Source organism: Labrus mixtus, chromosome 2, assembly GCF_963584025.1.
Source record: "Labrus mixtus chromosome 2, fLabMix1.1, whole genome shotgun sequence".
Taxonomy (NCBI): Eukaryota; Metazoa; Chordata; class Actinopteri; order Labriformes; family Labridae; genus Labrus; species Labrus mixtus.
In genome coordinates, this window is record NC_083613.1 from 24,747,097 (window position 1) to 24,768,328 (window position 21,232).

Here is a 21,232-nt window from a genome sequence, read left to right on the forward strand (position 1 = left end):
ATAAGTGATGCATACCATATCAGGATGCACAGATTTTCTGAAAGTCTCAGAATGATTTAACAAGCCCTAATAAATGTATTTTATATTCCCTGGTCAGATCATATGAATACCTAAACACACAACACATTTCACATGACAACATGGGAGATCTGTGTCAGGTGGATTACATGGAATGATGGGGTGATATGTCTTTTTTTTCCTGCTAGCTGGAGAGCCTGGTGTCCTGATTAAAAATTTCAGCTCCACTGCCTTTCTAATTAATTAGCGAGGCCACTCAGAGGAGCGCTGTGGACCAATTAGTCTCTAGCAAGCCGATGATGCCTATCGCTGCTGCATCACCATACAGCTGTCGCTCCACGCTCCGAGGGCGGCTGGGGATGGACCCTCAGGTGCTCGCACAGGTTCAAACAGCAGCATGCATGCATGCACACTACATCCGATGTAGGCTTAGACACAGCATCATAAAAAAAAGTAATAATGCAAAAATGAGAGATGTGATAAACACACTGGCACACTTGTGAAAACAGGATCATAAAAATGTTTCCTGAATGAGCTCATCTTTTTTGATGTTTTTTGCATGACTCTAAAGTCTAAATGATACTATCTAGGGGATTTTTGGAGCAGACAGGGATGGAAAAATATTGATATATAATATTGTTTCTTTTTTTAATTAGACAAACAAGAGAAAAGCACGAGTTCAAATTCATCCAGTTTATCAGGTAGTTTATGTATAATTATTATTTTCCTTGCTTATAATTTTTTTTAAACACAAATGTCCATCAATAACATACGAACAAAAGAGATATCACTTTAAGATATGGACCATTTAAATTCGTTTTTTATTTGTGATTTAAAAAATGTCCCAATAAATACTGTAACAAAAATTAAATAATCATTCAATAATATTTTGTCAACAAAACCTTGGTTCTTCTATTCTTAAGTAAGTAAGTAAGGTGCAGGTGGAAAATAGACAGTGCTAAAAATAACAATTAGGTTTTTTTCTGTTTCCCAGGTTTTGCTTCCTTTGTTAAAGACCCTGTATCACCACTTACTGTCCCTAACCAGCCTGCTTTGGTTGACATTGTTCGATTCTTTGAAAGTCAGGACAAAAGCCACCAGCAGGAACTGAAGCCGAACCTCTTAGATCTTGACCCTCTCTGAACATTAAAACAACGGCAGATGAAACAAGATATTTCAGTCAAAGATCTTGATGGTGAATTCATCTCGCATGCTGACCACAGGACTGTTGGGGGTTTTGAGGGTGGCAGTGGGGAGGGGGGTGGGGGGTCGGAGGGTGGGGAGGTGTCTGCATTTCTTTGGAGGGGTGGCAGAGTTTGCTGACTTTGTGAGAATGGACTAGTTAGAAAGCCGAGGAAGCTCATTTCCACTTCAAGGGGTCGTCTGAAACATGGTATCAGCAGGCCTCTCTTGGTCTCGCTCGCTATGCACTTGCATGTCTGTGCGCACACACACACACACACACACACACACACACACACACACACACACACACACACACACACACACACACACACACACACACACACACACACACACACACACAATCTGATCATCTCACGTTAACAGATATTAATTCTGTCTCCCCATCGCCTACTCGCCCAATGTTTGTTGTACTTGGGGAAAATGCGCTGATACAGTTTTTTCCCGCAGACTGAAAAACAGCCATAAGCTAACAAAAATGTGGAACTTCAAAGCCCCCTGTGGTGGAGGGTACACATTAATGAACACATCACACACAAACACACACACACACGTAACCTCCTGCAAATAATTCATATTTCTCTTACAAGTTTAATTACACTGTGGAGTGTGGATTGGCACGTTTGAGCATTAAAAACGTGTGTGTGGGTGTGTTTGCACAGCGCAGACACACGCTAAAAAAAAGTCCCTTTGCAAGCACAAACAGTCAATACTGTAGTGGCTGATTAGTATGAGAAGAGGGGATGAATATTGGAGGAGGACTCTCAAGAGCCACCCATGAAACATGAACAGGATGTCAAAGCATTTTGTTCCCATCTCGTTCATTAGATTTAACTCAGGCCTGTGGACGCTAACACTTAATTCACAATCTCTCTCACACACACACACACACACACACACACACACACACGGAGAGAAAAACTGCACACACCGAAAACAACACTGTTGGAAACAGTTGTAGTTATTAGATCAGCGTGTCTGACATTTTGTCGACATAAAGTAATTAATTTAGCCTTTCTATTGGGAAAGTCCAAAGAGCCCAATTAACATGGCTAATATTGCTGCATCGAGTAAAAACATCATTTTTTTTAATACAGAGGGAATATTCAAATGACTTGCCTTCATTATTCAAATGTATAAGCAAAGTCATCACAGGGGAAAGAGACGAGATGGGATTCACACTCACTGGAACAAGAAAATGATAATCAATCTTTTATTTCTGCAAGCTAATCAAATATTCAGCATGTGTGCTTTTCCTTTATCTTGGTTTCACTCATTTGTATTATTTGAAGTTCCAGGGTTTCTCACATTTGCGTTGTATTATTTTCCCATTAAAGATTTAGACACTCAGTTCTCTGTGTGTTGGTTGACTTTAGTGTCATGTTCCGCTGATAATAATTATCTAAATTTGGAAAAGTAATAGTTTTGGAAATCTTGGCAGCTTGTCCGTATGAGCCTAGAAGCATTTTGGAATTTAATTGAAATTAGATGGTAAGTCAAGGCTTTGCAGAAAGAGGATATTTTGACGTTTACAGTCGGTCCAGGACACACTCTCAGACAGCGAGCCAGGCCAAGACTCGCTCCATTGCCAAATCCCACGGCTTTGTCGACAACATGCTGCCGAAATGGAATCAGACAAATAATATTCTTAATTTAGAGAGCAAGGCAGCAGCGAGGGACGGTTTATAGTTTATTTGAATCTGTTTTTATGGATTGCTATTGTGGTGCTGTGTTTTCTATTGTCACGGCTTGTTCCGAGGTATTTGTTTTCTAGCAAGCTCAGGGGCCCCACTACTGCACGGCCTCGGCTCTTGGCTCCACTCTCCCACTCGTATAGCTATAACAAAGTCAATATTACAAAGAGGTAACACATGTCGAGGTATGCTTCGGGACTGCCCTGGTGCTGTGATCCTGGATTGGGACACACACACACACACACTGAGTAAAAGAATGCATGCCTTCGACAGGAGGATGCCTACCTCCATGAAGAAAACTGTATCCCACTTTTTTTTTTTTTTTTTTTTATCTCTTGGCAAATTTGCTCTCAAGTTGAAGACGGTATTTTGGCTTCCACATATGTGAAATTGTTCATGTGTGTAGGAGTGTGTGTGAACTTCTCTTCCAACACTGTTCTGTGTGAGCACAAAGTACTTGTTGGTGTCTGTGCGTGCACATACACATACATTTTGACTCTATGTGTGTGTGTGTGTGTGTGTGTGTGTGTGTGTGTGTCTGTGAGGGCCAGTTTGTTTTGTTTTTCCCTTACTTCAGCACATCTGAGAGAGCTTTTCTGGAACTCCTGAGCCCTGTCCAAACAAAGATGGCCGAATGTGAGGGATGGAGGGGAGGTGGATCAGGGCGTCCGTGTACATGTGTGTCTATGTGTGTCTGTGTCTATGTGTGTGTGTGTGTGTGTGTGTGTGTGTGTGTGTGTGTGTGTTTGTGATTTTTCAAGTAAGCTGGGACCAGAAGGGCCTTGCGAAAAACCATGAGGAGGGAGCGAAAACCGAGCCCCTGAGAAAGGCAGCTGGAAACACGGAGACTTGTGGTCTCCTCCCCCTCATCCCCCACCTCTCTCCCTCTCTCTCTCTCTCTCTGGTCCAGCTGCACTCAGATGTGTCTGCCTGGCTCCCCAACCCTCCCCACCCTCCCCTGAATTCCTCCCCCCTTCACCCCTGCGCTCCCAAACTCAATGCCACTGCCAAGGAGAGAGAGAGAGAGGGAGAGAGAGAAAGAGGGAGAGTGTCGCAGCTGGTAATACTTACTGGCCATTTTACCGTGGTAAAGGCATGAGATTCATTAGGCCAGGGCCCGCGTGTTTTCTGCTGAGTACCGGCCGTGTTATTGTTAGGATGTGGTAAAATTATAAATATGGAGGAGGTGAGGCGGGGGGTTTGGGGTGTGCAGGAATCTTAGTGGAAGTTTTAAAGAGGAGGCGGGGGGAAGAGGAGAAACATGCCACTCATTAACTCCTCTGCCACAGTCTTGTTCCTCATGATTGGGTGGCAATAAAAGAGTCTGTCACAATTTGTCAAAGTTAATGACTCAATGGCACACAAGCACTCAAGGGCTGGAAGACACGCTAACATATGTCGAATTAGTCAATAGCTTTATAATTGCAGGAATAAGGATTCCGGCTTCAGCCAAATGAAGCGGACTTACAGGGTCCTGAGAGGGAGTTTGCAATTTGGTCAGGTCGATTGCAGAATGGCAATCACCATGGCTTGGCCCTGCTTTCCTCACGCAATTGTGAGTTTCTTTCTTTTGCTTTCTTCGTCCCCTTTCTCTCCTCCCACCTGTCTGAGCTGCTCCGTGTCTTCTTTGTGACCTGTGACTCGGGAACAGCGTCTAGGCTCCACTTCAGCTCCTCTATCTCTGAACTTTGTAAGACTGATAAAGGCCAAACAACCATATGGACTTTCCTTTAATCTGCCGTCTGCCTTCTCCCTCCCTTTTCTCTCTCTCTCTCTCTGTCTCTTTCTCTCTCTCTCTCTCTCTCTGTCCCACACACACACATTCTCTGAAATCATGCAAAGACACTCCTCACTCTTCCCCTTATTGTGTGGCTTTGGGAGTGACACTCTTGTCATTGCTGTCATGAAGCCATTGCTTAAACACTCTCCCTGTCTCTCCCTCCCCCTCTCGGTTATTTGCTGACTGAGTCTGTAAATACTAATAAAAAGTAGCAGCCTTTTTTTTTTTTGGAATTGTGTATCAAAAGGGGGAACTATCGAATCAGGAGCACTCATCACAAATGCTGGCTAAGGTAAATAACTCCAATGATCTGTAAATAACAATTTGGGCCAATTTCTGTTGATATTTTATAACGTGTATATTTAAAACACATAAAAACAAGCGAGATTCGAGAAGTTTGGAGCAATTGCAGACAAATAATCTGCGTAGAATAATGATTCCAGTGTAGTTTATACAGTTTTGTATTTCCACAGCTGTTGGGTGTGCAGGACCAGGTGTTTACAAGTAAACCGCCGTGCTGACACAGTGTTTGAACAAAACTCTGAGGAAAGAAACAAATATTATTGCCCGGTCGTGTGTCTTGAAAAGGAGCCAATCTGTTCACAGTAGTGTTCGCTTTAGTTGCAAAATCACACACACATAATTTGGAGATTGCTTACACACAATTATTGCTGTTTGTTACATTAAAAAATGGTCAAAGAAAATGAGCTATTGGTGAGATTAAATCTAGGATCTCCTCCAAGAGTTCCCTGGCTGGGAGTTGGTTCGAGTAGGGGAATTCACAGTGTGTGGGTGTTAGTGTGTGTATGTGCATGTTTGCATGAGAGGGAATTTTCAAGAGTGTATGGACGCTCGTATGTGCATAGTTCAGAAAGTAGACTCTCATCCTGTAGACTTGGACTAAAATGTCAATTTGTGGGAGCCTTCAGCTTCCTGTCGTCATACTACTGCGAGCCTGCACCCCATTGCCTGTGCGTTTGTGTGTGTCCTGACACCCACGTCAACAAATGATCGCCATGGAGATGTCCCCTCGCAGAGAGGGGTTGGTTATATATCTGGGCTCTGACTAATACTCTCTGTATGTGTTAAGGGTTAGATTGGGAGTAAATAGCAGATCATGTTGGTCATCTACTCCTTTTTTCTCTTTTCCCACCAACACGACTCCTTTCCTCACTCCTTTGGTTTGATTTTTCTCGTTTCCCTCTTCTCCCTCTCCTTTTTCTCACTTTATTCCCATTTCAAACATGTGTCCGGTCGCACTGTGTGGTCATGTCACTCCTTAAGTCTCTAGACAGAAACCTAGCGTGTTGTTGCACCGCTCGCTGTCACTGTGATATTTGCATTCGGCGAGGGCGATCAGTGGGCCAGCGAGTGCAGGTGTCAAATCTGACAGGGACTTGTCCTTATCTGGTGCAGGTCAGTGCTCCCTCTGATATGCTTAGGGTCAGAGCAGATCTAGTTTATATTGAGGACAATGTTTTATTTTTTTAGATATCCTGTCCTCACAATGGCTAATGATAAGAACGTGTTTCTCCGAGTTGTGCAATGCCTTATAACCTGGAAAATTCTTCCTTTTATTTTGATAGGATCCATATTTAGACTTGTTGATGGATCAAAAACCGAACTGTAGACTTAACATGAGACTCAATGAGAGGAACAATTCATATAATTTATAGAGGCCTATGCTTCCCGCAAAAGTTAGAGATAAAACTGTTTTTTTAAACAATGAACAGTAGATATGTTTCAAAATCTAAAGACCAAAGGATAAAGTATGGGTTTCAGACTGACATGTACTGTGTGTTGGTTTGAGAAATTTGACCCAAAAAAACATTTTAAAAACAAACAAAAATCTCTTCAATCGAGAATAATTCTAAAGAAAAAATGTATCCTGAGCATGAATCTTTTTTGGACTTTTCTGAACAACCGTTAGTCATAAGATGTATTTTTCATGGATATAAAACACTCTAAAATGACCAAGTAATGCAATCATTACACAGGTATCAGTTGTTTTTTTTTACAACCTTATTTAGCTTTTGAGTTACATCCTACCGCTTACACAGTATTTCAGTTTATCAGGAGAAAATCCAGCTTGATGTCTTTTACACTTTCTCCACCTCCCTACGTCCCCTCATCAGTTTTCCTCTGCCTCCTCCACCTTTGCTGAAACACCTCATCCCACCTTTATGATACACCAGCTTGCCTAACCCCCCCAGCTCATCACCCCCCCCCCCCCCCCCCCCCCCCACCCCCTAGCTATCTCACTTCTCTTCCTTTTTGCCGGTGTACCCTTCCTTCTCTCTCTTTCTCTCTCTCCCCTCCCTCGCTTCATCCCTCCCAGCCTCCCCGAGCACCCTGCTTTGAACCTGGCCTTGAATCTGTGCACCCAGAGGTCTGTCACTGGGCAGATGGTTTGATCTCCAGCTGGGGAAATGCTTTGAGGAGAGCTGAGAGGGGCCAAGGGCCTGAGCCAGGGTCCTCTGCCTGGACCTGCTGTCTACACAAAAGATGGGAGGAACTGCTACTCCCTTGATGCTTAGGTATTTGAACTGACAGTGTAGTCCAGTGCTAACAATGAGGTACAGCGCTCCATCTATACTGAGAGCATGGCATATGATAGCCAGATCACAGGGCGTGTGTTTCTGCTCACAGTATTGTGATATCCCTCTCTCTCTTTGTTTCACAATATCAAAGCCAGCTGGTGTCCTTTAGTGGTGCACTTCATAAACAAGCATGACTGTCCTGAAGTACACGCACAGATATTTATCATACAAGTGAGTCAGACTGAAAGTTTCGTCATTGATCTGATTTGAAAAACCCAAAAAGGGGCAGTGCTCATGGTGGGGAAATTTTACTTTGTGACTTTTTGTCAAACCGCACACAAATAGAAGGAATCATGTAAGCAGAAATTGAGCTGAGTTGTGTGGCTTTTTTTTTTGTGTGTGTGATTCTGGAGTAATGTGTGTTGTTGTGTCTGTGTGTATGTATGTGTGTGTGTGTGTGTGTGTGAAGGAGTGCAGAGCGTGAGTCATATCTGACAGCTGACAAACACAAAAAGACAGAACTTAACGTGTGGTCAAAGTTGAAACTGGACGTCATTCGCACTGCCAATGGATGACAGATATCATCACTTCCAGTTTAATTGTTTAGATTGTTCAGTTATGGACTCCAGATTCATGTTTCTGATTAGTGATTCTTTTGGATTATTCAAAAAAGGGATAGAGAAAGGACTTTATAAGCATCAGGAAGGCGAATTCCAGGGTCACAGAATTTGTTTCCTCTTCAACTCTTAGGTCAACAGGACACTACATTTCTACCACAAGACAACATTTAACGGCAGGAGAACGCAAAGTGCAACCAAACTGAGAGACACTGCCAAACATCTGAAACTTATGTCGGACATTTTCACTGATGCAATATGTTAACAGATTAAATCTATGAGTCCCCAGTCTATGCTAAATGTTTATTTGAATTACTCTGTTCAATTTTAAATGTGGCTCTTTTTAAACTTAAGTCCAAGTAAGTTCATAAAAGGGATGAATCTCAAAACTATGTAATATGTTTGTGTTGACATTTTAGGAGCTTTAAGAAACTTTAGCAGACTGGTGATGAATTTCAAAATCTGTGAAGTCACAAAGTGCATTAATTAAGGGTGCGTGCAAACAACAGACATGGCTGCTTCCCATATTGCTTAACTGAGAGAAAGGAAGAAAAGAGAGGGGTCCCAGGTCTCCATATGAATACATGAAAACACATGCTTCTCTTCTTCTTCTGTAATCCACCGGGGACTCACGCCCCATTTGGTTACCATTAGCATAGCTCTGGTCGCTCTGCCCCGTGTCAAAGCCCAGACGCACAGCTGCACAAAGGACAGGGACCTCTGGCTCTGTGACTGCCAGCCGCTGAGCTCAAAACTAGAACTGACATGGGGAACGGAGCCTTACACTGTAGGGGTTTCAGAGGAAAGACTCTCTACCCTTTTTTTTCTATTGACTACAGTATCCCCCTGCGCGGCGTAAGACTTTTACAACAGTGCACATGTGATTAATCGTTGTTTATTTTGTACCATTTTGTAAGGCAAGAAAAGCCCTGTTTCAAGTCAAATCCAATGTACAAAATCAAACAAGGAAAAATTAGCCTTGGCATGGAGTATTTGCTTCCCTGTACTTCGGGCGTGCTATGTCTGACTACAAAGACTTTCTTTATTCAGCGTGTTTTATTTGTCACCTGTTTCCAATATGGACACTGTGAAGCCCTGATCTATCTGACTGAGCCAGGGCCCTGTTTTATGACACGCAAAGCTGCTGTGCCTCTTTTCCTACACACGTTGGCCGCACATTTCTGGCAGGAAATTGACAGAATTTCAGCAGCTAACTCAGGGATGAGATAATATCTTGTGGGTGGAAGAGAGGACAAGATGCTCCCAGTGTTTTACAGTGACCCTAAGCAGAGACAAATTTAAATCCGAAGCTGCTGCTGCAAAGACGACGCGCACACATGCACACGGATGCATATGTACACACAGGGTTTTCATTTAAAGCTCGGCTTTGCTTAACTCACCAAAACAAGAAATGTGGTCTGTGGCTGTGTGTCGAACATGGTAAAAGGTTTCAATTAAAGACAGGGGAACAATGCCCCGCCAGCATCCAGCAGCTGTCTGTGCTGGCTTTCCATTGTACGCTGTCAGGGGAGGATACAGAGAGGGACTGCTTGTGTTTTAGTGGTGTCTTCAGGGGCATATGGTTACAACATCAACCTTGAGAAATGACAGAATAGTAATAGAGTTGTACAGGATATTAGTTTGGGATCATGATCAGTTCTGTGGTTTCATGAGTACTGTAATGGCCAAGGAACTGTCTTTGTTGAGCTCTACATATGCTGCATGCTTTAGGGTTGGACTTATTTACATGTATCAGTATCGATCCTTTGCCATGGAGCCTGTTTTTCTCAGTCTGTTTGAAAATCTGTTAGTGTCCAGGCTGAAGCCATCTTGTTCTGCAGCTCCTCTTTTTCCCGCATTTCTTCACTCCATCTGTCCAACTAACAGTCTTTTAATTGAGAGTCCTCCCCAGTCTGGTGCTGGCCATTGCTGACTGTCAGTGTTTATACAATTGGGCTGGGACAGGGACTGCGAGCCAAGCAAAACATCCATGAAACATCAAGCCTCCAGCTAAACAAAACCCAGCAATGAGACACACACACACTTAAACAAGATAAGAGCTGGAAATGATGCTTTCTGAAGCGGCTAGGTTATGTTGTTGACCAGAGCGGGAACACTGCAGCAGTACGGTAGACTGTTGACTGTTGTCTGAGTCTAATTGAAACAGCAGTTTGGGATTTTCTTTGCTTTCACCTTCTAACTGCTCTTTTTTTATTAAGTCTCTCTCTCTCACACACACACACACACACACACACACACACACACACACACACACACACACACACACACACTCCTCTGTCCTTTTCCTCACCGACGTCCTCTGTAGTCGTGAGCCAAAGAGGAAACCCTGGCGAGACGCTAGCACACTGACTAATGCAGGCCTCAGATAACACAGCCTCCTCCCCTGGCCTGCTGTGACAAATATGTGCGAGTGTAGCAGTGGGATCCGGGCCCAAGCTTGTCCCTGACCCAGCCCAAGCCAGACACAGGTTAAACCACGGCCAGATGTAACGCAGATCCATGCTGACCGCAGAAGCAGAATTCATGAGAAGAAGGCTGTAGGATTTTGTCTTATTTCCTCTGACAAGCCACACACACACACACACACACACACACACACACACACATCTGAACTTATACACTTCATCATGAAGTTTTTGATGTTTTGTCTGTGGTTATCAGATTGCAATCTTTTATGTTATTGCGTATGATCACTTCGGATGCCGTCATATACAAAACATCTCCGGTGTTACTCTTCTCTTACGTGTTCCTCACTAAACGCAAAACAATGCACAAATTAATTCCAAGAAATAACAGGCACGGTACATTCCCTCCCTCCCTCCCTCACGTCAGTGCCTCCTCAGCTGAGGGGGTTTGCTGCTTTAATGCTTCTTAATGCTGCTGTCTGCTTAATGGGCCAGATATGAGAGGTGCTGCTAGCCAACGTAATAAGTCAGTGATTAGAGGGCGCCTTGTCACAGCAGCAGCCTCACAGACAGTGGCACGCTCTAATTGCCGTATTAGACGCCCCTTAACTATCTTGTCAGCTGTCAGACCCCGGCTCGTAAACAGCAGAGGTGCATTTGATATTTGCAATTGTTTATTTCCGTCTGCTTCTGCTAGCGCAGCCGCACAGAGCTACGGGTAATTAGGAAAAGGGTTGTGTTGTGTGACACTACTGTGCTAAATTTGGGAACTCTAAATTGGAGTTTGCGGAATATTTTTGCAAGGAGAGTTTTATAAAAAAGTCTTCTCTGGCAAACAGTTGACATGAAGTTCATTCACAAATCACAAACATTATGTCGCAGTGACGGATAAAGAAGAGGACAGGAAGGACTTGTCTGCAACATCATGAGGGCTCCAGCAGCTTATCATTTTCCCATTTAATACAATACCTCAAATATTAATTGTAATTTTTCTAGAGCCAAAAGTGTGGTTTGTTAAGTGCAGAATGTTGCATATTTTGACTGAGAGCAGCCTACAGTATATTGGCCACTATTTACATTTGATATACTGTATCTAAACGTGCACTTTTTTGGGGGCTTTGTTTGCTCAGAAAATGACAATTTCTTTAGCTTTTAGTCTTATTTTCAAAGTTTGAATTCTTAGACAGTAGCAGCAGTTAAATTCCACTTATGTCAATGTAATTCTTAAGGTTAAGTGTAGATAAATAAATAAAAGGAGAACCTTAACCATGAAGTCTGATCCGCTGATTTAACATACTGTAGGTTGTTCTGTATCTGAAATCTCACATGCTTTGACTCTAGCTTGAACCTTTATGAACTGCCACAATTTTAGCAAATTTGGTCCTTGAGCGGAACTTCTGAACTCCCATGTTGCACGTTATTGGGAATAAGGACATCAGCTTAGTGTACACTCAAACTGACACACGGCGTATAATCCTCACACACACGGTGAGGATTGCCGTGCCTGCACCTGGAGAGCTTAAAAATGGTGTAAAGTCAAATAATCTCTGGCTCCTGTCTCATTCGGTGTCAAACAGTGAGGTGACATGGTTAGAAGTGGTGTAATTTTGTGTTTAATCTTGGATTAGCCCATGTTCACTTTGACACCTTCGGTTACTAATCTGGTTTACAACACCTTAGGGTGAGCAGGAGGGATTCTGATAGATTTATGGTCCCTTAGTAGATTATGAGTGAGCTGAGGTTTACATCCTGAATTACAGGATATTGGTTTAATCCACTAAATGGGTTATTTGATTTGCCGCTGTTAAACACCAGAATGTGCACAGTCGGGTGTGTTGGTGCACATAAGTAAAAAACTGAACTATTAAATGGTGCATTGACCTCAGCTGCGTGGCGTAAAGGCTGATTCTGTTCTATCTGAAAGTGCTGATTGACGGGTTTCTGTCGTGTAGGCTGTATGCGCAGACATGGACTCCAACCTACGACCCTTTGGGTGCACGTCTGTGTCACAGTATTGTCACACAGGTGCCTTGCAAGAACAACAGTGAGAAAAATGAGATAACACGTTCAGTGCTGATTGTAAGGTCATAAAGTTTGACGCTCTGATAGCTGAACTGTGCTGCGAGGAGGACAAGCACAGTCTTTGTCGCATTATTCCTTCCTTTTCCCCTCAGACACTCACATGTAACTTTACTGACAGTGCACTAATATTTCGACCTGAAAAGCATTTCATTTAGGATATTTCTGTTACAATAACAGCTGTTCACAGTAGTCATCTTACTTGCTGTCAATTTCCTGCCTCATACATTCCTCACATTTTTCAAGGTATAGTTTCAGTTTTTAGTCAGATGAGTTTCTGTCGACCACATGGATAAGAACATTCTGTCGTTTGCAATGACTCCAAATGAGCAGAATGTAAAAGACATAATCCTCGTCATTCAGAGTTGTTTTTATAGTCTGCTAAGTTATTATCTTGTGGGGTCTTTTCACTGCTAACATTACATGCTAATGTTCAGGAAACACTGTTGGATTTCAGAAGAGATGTTTTGCAAGAGTAAAATTGTTCCAGGGTTTTTGTTTTCCATAAGCTGCATCAATCCTCCTACAGCCTCAGACTCCCTGTAGGCAGTTTAGGTTGCAGAAGTGTTACTATCTTTATTCATCAATTTATCTTGGTAATGTAAAATATGTCGGGTAAACAAAGTTCTGCCAGCACTGATAAAGATTCATGTTTCTTTTCTCCTTTCACTCCTTTTATTCTCCTTTGACTTCCTTGTTTCTCCACGTCAGTGAAATTTACGACTCCCAGCTGCTGCGCTCATTTGGAAGATGAAGCTGTGATAATTTGTGTGGATTTCTGTGCGTATGATACGTTTCTTTTTAAATGCCTGTACAAAATCTTAATTGCCCGGAGAATGTGAAACATCTTAAAGGATCAAATGGCCTCTTGTAAAAATGTACCTGAAGTTTTTGGTTACAAGTTTTTAGCAGGCCTTTGTGAAGGATTTAAGCCTCAGCAGATGACGCATTGTGCTGTACTGAGTTGCCCTCGTCAAGTCTGGACACTTAACCCCTCACTACTAAAAGCTTTCCAAGGTCAGTCTGAGTGCAGCTCCAGTGTTGAGTAATGGAGCCTCAGTCAAAACAAGTTACATTTCTGTGTTTTCAAGAGGGGAAGTCCTTTGTCGGTTCACATGAACTCTGGGATATTACCTTATGGAGAGGCAGATTGGCAATGCAAAAGCAGTTGTGAAATGTTGCAGCTGAAACTTTTTCTTTGGGGGTGCAACATACTTGTTTGTATCTCACTGATTTTTTTTTAAAAACATGGGAAAATGATTCTATTCGGTGTGGGATGAGCCTTCATTCAACCGTCATTTTAATAGTTTGTTGCTGTGTTTCTTATTGTATTTATGACCTCTAGTTGGCTCTTTCTCAGCTCTTGCGTTATAAACTCTGTGATTGACGAGGGTTTGTCTCTGTCTGTGTCCTTTGTCTCTGCAGGCCATTCGCTGCACACTGGTGAACTGCACATGTGAGTGTTTCCAGCCCGGGAAGATTCACCTAAGAACATGTGACCAGTGCAAACACGGCTGGGTAGCTCACGGTAAGTAATTCATTGTTAGTCTGATGTGTGTATCTCGATGTAAGTATGTGATCCTTACAGTGTAATCGTCCTCTTGTTGTGAAAGACATAAAGGCTCTGACCTATATCAGTGCGCTCTTCTGTGTAGACATCCACTCACAGATGCACGCAGCATGAAGGCATCTGACATAACGTACTATTTTTTTTATATTTAGGTGACTTCAGAGAGCAGCTTCTCTCCATCTGTGGATATGAATGTACTAGAATCAAAATATTTTCACTGATTTTCCACAGTAGCAGTAACTTTGTTTTTGTATGCCTCTATATTTTTCTGCTGTTTTCAAAGTCTTGTTTTAGTACTTTAGATATTTTTTTTAAATCGTAGTACAGAAGCACAAGAGAGATATGAAAGCAAGAGACCACACGTTCCGAGTTTTTCACGGGGGTATGAAAAAGAGAAAGGAGGCAAGAAAAGTACAAAGAGAAGGAGGAGGGGGGGAAAAAAGAAAACACCTGTTTGGCTTGCGGCCGCACAAGAGCTGGGCCGTGGGCCCTTCAGCGGCTCGCACAGGACCCTATTGACTATTTTTTAATCTCTCCCTCTGAACTGTCAAGCACCCATCTCTCCTCCCCCCCCCACTCTTCATTTCATGTCGGCATTGGCAGGGACTCTGACAAGTAGTTCTTCATTTTTTATTATGTTCGTGTCTGGCTGTGCTGTGTTGTCAGGCAAAGCCCTCGTCAGCAGGAAAAAGCCGTCCCAGGATCAGAGAGAGACCCAACCAGGTGTCACCCAGACAGGCAGGGAAAGAGGGGAGGGGTGGGAGAAAGAGAGAAAGAGAAGTATGAGGTAAGAGAGGAGAGAAGGACTGAGACAAGGGAGGAGGGAAAGTGAGAGTTGACCATGTGTCGCACAGACAGCCTGAGAGGAGGAAGAGGTGACTGAGGTTCAAATAGACGGGTCAGTAACAAAACGTACTAATAGCTGACTTTTATCGCCCTCCGTTTGAATGTCAGGAAACATACATGCAACTATAACCTATTGCTGAAAATATTAAGTGGCTTTAGGCAGCCAAAGAGACACTGAAGATATTACTCCACCCTGGTACCCACACTTCCTTGATGTGCTCTTTGGGTTAAAAGAGGGGATAAATGATCATTTAATCCATGTAGCTATGCTGCTAAAACATGTTAAACATAAAACTAAAGATTAAAGATTTTAGGGCAGTTGTCTATTTAGTAGATAGAGAAAAATATATCATTAAACATGTTCATTATTTTGTATTCTATTAAGTAAAATTGCCAACACTTTAAGCAGAGACAGTATATTAATAACACAATGATTTACGTCACATAAGACAGGTTTATCTTGGTATGATACCTTCATTAAAACAATCACGATATTATTTCACTATATTATTCTACGGTAATGGTTTGTTTTCAGGTTGAAGAACCTGAAATTACTTTCAAAACCAGTCCTATATCTTTGACTTCATAGTTAATAAACCACTTTAGGTTCTCCCTGATTAAATACAAATAAATACGCTTCAAAGTAATGCGATAAGGAACGCAAATCCAGCCAGCAAACACAAAGAGTGGCTCTAATGCAGGTCAGGATGGAGACAGAAGAGGAAATAAAATTGGAGATGCAAGGGCAGCTAAACTGTGAAAGAGCAGGAGATTAGATTAAATAGAAAGAATTGCAGATAATTACTGTAATGTCATTGCTTTTATCTGATTCATATGTTATCATCAGCCAGTGCTGACCGTGCAGGAGCCTCCACAGGAAGATTTGGGATGAGAGAGAAACTTGATAGTCATTAATGAGGCCTGTGTGTGTGTGTGTGTGTGTGTGTGTGTGTGCTTTTTTTTTTCTTCTCATAACAGCTCTGGACAAGCTTAGCACCCAGCACCTGTACCACCCTACGCAGGTAGAGATAGTTCAGTGCAACGTGGTGTTCGACATCAGCAGCCTGATGCTATACGGGACCCAGGCCGTACCCGTGAGGCTCAAGATTCTACTCGATCGCCTTTTCTCCGTGCTGAAGCAGGAAGAGGTGCTGCACATCCTGCACGGCCTGGGCTGGACCCTCCGAGACTACGTCAGGGGCTACATACTGCAGGTCAGTGACCAACACGCACTCTACCATGCCGAACATCACATAGGTTTAGTTGGAATGTCACGTCAAAGTAGAAGCGGTACTTGCTGCTTACACACAAAAGCATCTCCTCACATGCTTTCAAATTTATTGCAATTTTTGGGTGATATTTGGAAGGGGAAAATTAACCTTTCTCTCCAAGTGTATCTACAAATTTCTCCCGCTCTGCAGTTATAGTGAAAGGTATCGATCAAAAGTAGAAAAGCGACAATCTCGGCCACTTCAGTCCCATTCCCCATCCATTTTCTCCACATTTTCCCCGCTGTTACTTCTACTCCAGTCTGCCCCCTTTTCCTGCCCTGTCAACACTCTGCCCTCGGCTGGAAAAAGGAAAGGATTTGAGAAAAAAAAAAAAAAGTGCAGAAAAATGTCACGCCAGCAAACTATAAAACCACTGTAGTGCGTTTCCTCTCCATCCATCCTTCCCTCTACCTAACCCCCCCCACCCCCCTCCCCATATAATTGCAGTCAGACACATTTCTCAATCAAAGGTACGGAGGTTTTGGTGTTGAAACCCAAACCAAAGTGTTCCTGAATGAATTAGTTAAGAGCAAGTGAACATGTGCATGTGGTTAGCTCTGTGTGTGTGTGTGTGTGTGTGTGTGTGTGCGTGCGTGTGTGTGTGTTGTGTGCTCATGAGCTTATCTGTATGTGTATATGGTTTAGTATTCCACCAGTGTAAGTGGAACAGCATGGTGAGGAGAGGGTGGTTTGTATGTGGAAACAGCTTCTGTGAGTAAAACACTCGCAGACCCATTCCCTTTCTCTGAAAGTCTTACACACACAAACAGAGACACACGTACACACACACACACGTACACACACACACACGTACACACACACACACACACACACACACACACACACACACACACACACACACACACACACACACACACACACACACAAAATAAACATTAACATCCCAGGAGTTCTAAAGTAAATGCTGCATGTTGCAGATATTTTTGGTCAAATATGTCAAAAATGAATTTATATCAAAATAGTCCAGGAATAAAAAAAAAATCCATCAACCCACTAAAGTTCTTCAATTACATTTCTAATTGAATAATAGTTATATTGTTAGTTGTATTGTAATTGTGAATATATTCTCTAAATTTGTCTTATTGAAAAACAACATTTTTATCTTCAACCAATCATTTTAGTTTCCTTCTTGCTAGAATCTTAACTTATAATAGAATTAGTTAAATTTAAAAAATGAATAAAAACAATGTCCATTCCATATTTTGTTAATTAACTGTATATGTATAATTTTATTTTGCGTAATTGATTTAACCACAAATTGTTTTGACAGCCCTTCACATTCTCACCATTTGATTTCAATATTTTCTGAGGGAAATTCTCCAAATCATCAGTGTGTGAGAAAAGCTTGTTTTGAGTAACCTTTGGAGCCTTATCGTTCCCATAGTCATAGCCTCTGTGTTTACATCAGCTGGTTCTAATAGTCAGCTGGTGGGAGCACCGTTGCTCAACTGCTCAGCCTCATGTCACGCTACCGGCTAAATCCTCTAGATCTCCTCAAAAGGACTTCAAAGAAGCCGCAGCGGGTGCGAAGCAGCCAGTTACTTAAGGACAGTAAGTAGTCATTGTGCGGCCCTATTAGCCTGTAAGTAGCTATGAAATTCAATCATCTTCCCTGACCCCTCCGGGCCACACTTTGTGTCAGTGGCGTGTTCTCCAGCCCTCTGCTGCACTGAATGAGAGATAAAAAGAGGAGAACAGCATTGCAGATGATAGGTAATAAGTAGGTTTTTTTTATACAGATGTCAGGGGACATTATTTCATGATGAATTAGTGTACTGTCATCCTAGCAGTGAGTCCTTCAAACATGTTAACCTAATGATTTATTATTAAAAAAATGGTAAGGCCACAGGGCTTATCTTGGAATTTTCTATTTTAATAAGATAAAGTCTGAAACACTTCAGTTATCAAGCAAATACCTCCAACATCTCTTTATTATTTTCTAAAGACTCCTCTATTTTTAATACATTTTATTTCAAGTTTTATAGGTCTTGTTAGTACACTTTTTGTAGCTCTTTGCTGTCTCTAATATAAGTCAAAGTATTGCCCAATAACATGAACTAGTTGTGATTAAGAACAATACAAATCAATAAGAGCTTGTGTGTGTGTATTTTTGTCTGGCTGTCCGTGTGTATGGGTTTCAGAGATGGGTCTGAGAACTCTTTGAGCTGACAGTTGAATGCAGCTCCTCTGCTGCCTGACCATTGGATGCACAGTATGAAGAAGGCAAATACAAAGTAAACAACTATGTTGCACACCACTGTATGTGTTCCCACCTGGATGAACATGATTAGAACACCTGGACTCTTCTTGGTTTTTTAAGACATCTAGCTTACTGTTTTACACACAGCAAGATAAAGCCAACACTTTTTTAACATGAACGTCCTAGAAAAGCTGGGCATAGTCACAAACGTTTGGTTCATAGTATCTGAAGCATCAGTGTCATCTCATCGCCACTCGTTGACATTTCAGCATTAGCACCAACGCTAATTATCATCATTATCGCCACAGAGATCTCGTTTAGACGATTTTTCACACAACAATGTCATATTACAAATATGCCACCATGGCTTTTATGTTCTTATTTACAAAAGGAATTCATTAATGTGAAAACCAGAGCTCCACTTCTCCCCCCTCTGTTCTCTGTGCCATACCCTGCATAACAAAATTACACATCGTAGAGGTGTGACTAAATATGCATACACTCCTTTGTAATAGGCTCCTGAACCTGAAGAAATTAATCGTCATTATTAAAAGCTCGGTGGCTGCTGGTGTGGTTGGAATTTTCATTTGTAAAGGAGAGGAATTATACGTGACATCAATAACCATTAAAATGAACGATCGTCCTCCCTCCCACTCTATAAGCCTGACGTTCAGTCCTACAAGCATTCTCCTAAAGCATGAACACAGTTCTTCTTCTGCAAATTCTCAAAGTAAGTCACTTCAGTATACCATTGTATGCATGCAGGTTTGTGTTCATGTGGCGATGAATCTGTGCAATAATATAATGTCTGGGTATGTTTAAGTTTCCAATGAATAGGCTTTTGATGCCAGACATGCTAAGAAAAGAACTCCCTTACATCCCTTTCTAAAGCTTTTTAAAGTTAACTGGCAATGTTTACGCACCACCAGATGGATTTTGTTCTGTTCAATAATCCATATCACCATTAGCCAGAAATATTACAACTTTTCTTTGGAATAAAAAAAAAATTGACTTGGATTTCAAAAGTTTCAAAGTGACCAAAAAGAAAGCAGCTCCTTATTTTGCTCAATCAAATCATACCAGCTCTCCATTTTATATTATCAATTTGTTCTGTACATCTTTTGACTCTTCATCATTTGTAGTATATAATCTGTACTGATTGCTCATCTCACCACAAAACCAGAAAAGGGAGAAACAGGGAGAAAATGTCTCTATTGGTAAAATGTACACTTTAAATGTACAGGAGAACGCAGCTTTTCTTAGGGATCATCTTAAATGTTATCCTCAAGTTTCTTTCTATACATTTTGTAGTCAAAAAACATAATAATCACATTAACTAAAGCAACGAGACATCCAGCTTACAGTGATGGCTGAGAGTTAAAAGTGTATGGGTGTTATATTTGTTCTTGCAATTTACACAGCTTTATTCCGCTGTTGTTTCCCCAAAAAAAGACCCACCTTCATGTTCAATCCAAGACATTAGTATGGGACCAGCAGACACATTTATTTGTTCCAAGAATTCCTTGCCCTTCACTTTGGCAAGACCTTTTTTTTTTTTTTTTTTTACCTTCTCCGCTCCTCATCCCTTCATCCTTTTCTCCCTACCTCTACTCATCCCTCTCTCCCCTCTCATGGTAGTTTCCAGACAGACCCAGAGCCAATGTGCACCAGATGCCCCCCCCCCCCCCATTTCACCCCATCCCGCAGCCTGTCACCGCTCACTCCTCTGTTCGATACAGACACATGGAATTGCCATCAGTACCGGCTTCTCTCTCCGCGTCTCAGCCTCTGTCTCCCACACTCCATGCTGTCTATTTTGTCTTCCTCTTTCTTATCCCTTACCAAGTGAAAAATAAGTAGTGAGGGAGAGAATGAGTGGAAAAAAAAAAGAGAGTGATAGAGCATTTGCAGCCAACATATGGGCCGAAGCCCAGGGTTTTCCTGAGCGACATTCTCAGTAATGTTCTGTCCTTGTAGAACATTGGGCTGCCTCCACTTTTATGAGATGTGGTTTTCCTGACTCCACACGGCTTCCAGAAGACCCAGATGGAACCGCTAACAACCCCCACCACCGCCACGCAACCACACACACACACACACACACACACATACACATACTGTACGCACACAAACAGTCTTAACCTCTAATTGCACACACACTCACTGGAATGCTTATTCAAACTATCAGGGGCACACACAGCCACAGAATCACACTCGTCTCCCCTTCCAGTGCAGGCATTGTTTCAGTGGCAGACGCCCGGACATAAGGGTGTTTAAAAGTTATTAATGTAGCAAGAGAATCTCCTTATTGTCTTCCTGTTTGGTAAATGTACTGTTACTGTAATGAGCATATGAGGGGTTTTTTCAGTGTTTGAGGCCGCAGGAGGCCCGTGTTCGGATTTAAAAAAAAACGTATGACTATAATGTTGTACATGTGTACTTACACATGTGGAATATGAGATGTAATTACATGGATTAGGGTGCAACAGTGTTCGTGTAAGACAGGAAACCATTTCCAGTTGCAGGTGGGTCCTGAGGCCTTAGTAGAGGTACAGCTCGGCTTCTCTATAGTGGTTTAGAAAGGTATTTATTGAGCCAGGGTCACATTTCTAAATTTCGTTCCTTTTTTTCCTCTATTCCCTCCCTTTAACTGCACTCCCCTGCTCCATTTTCTGTCTCTCACTCTGTCAACTGTGGAGGGCACTGTATCTCTTGATCCTCAGCTGAGAAACTTCCATTTTAGGTAGTCGGGCTCAGTGCAACAACATTTTTTGGACACAATCCCCTTCTCCAATCTCCTCCGTACGGCACACTTGTAACCCCTATTTTCCTGCTGTCCTCCTCTCCACCCTCCATCACCTCCCAGCGCCTCCCCCTTCTCTCAGAACCTGTTTTCTGTTATCACTACTTAATGCCTCACCCTGGGAGATGGACGGGGGAGAGAGCATTCTCCTAAGGTGGAAATTC

The 21,232-nt window shown here is 42.3% G+C and overlaps 1 protein-coding gene across 5 annotated transcripts in view; it reads left to right on the forward strand.

The window, feature by feature from the left end:
* bnc2 (basonuclin zinc finger protein 2) overlaps positions 1-21,232 on the forward strand; it is a 158,840-nt gene that overhangs the window by 102,974 nt on the left and 34,634 nt on the right. For 4 of the 5 annotated variants that reach the window (XM_061058018.1, XM_061058033.1, XM_061058001.1 and 1 more), the window contains 2 exons: positions 13,783-13,885; positions 15,752-15,987. In XM_061058018.1, coding sequence (XP_060914001.1) covers positions 13,783-13,885; positions 15,752-15,987 — 339 coding nt within the window. Of the gene's footprint in view, positions 1-1,302; positions 4,988-13,782; positions 13,886-15,751; positions 15,988-21,232 lie in introns of those variants that run through there. The other variant, XM_061058025.1, reaches the window with a different exon arrangement.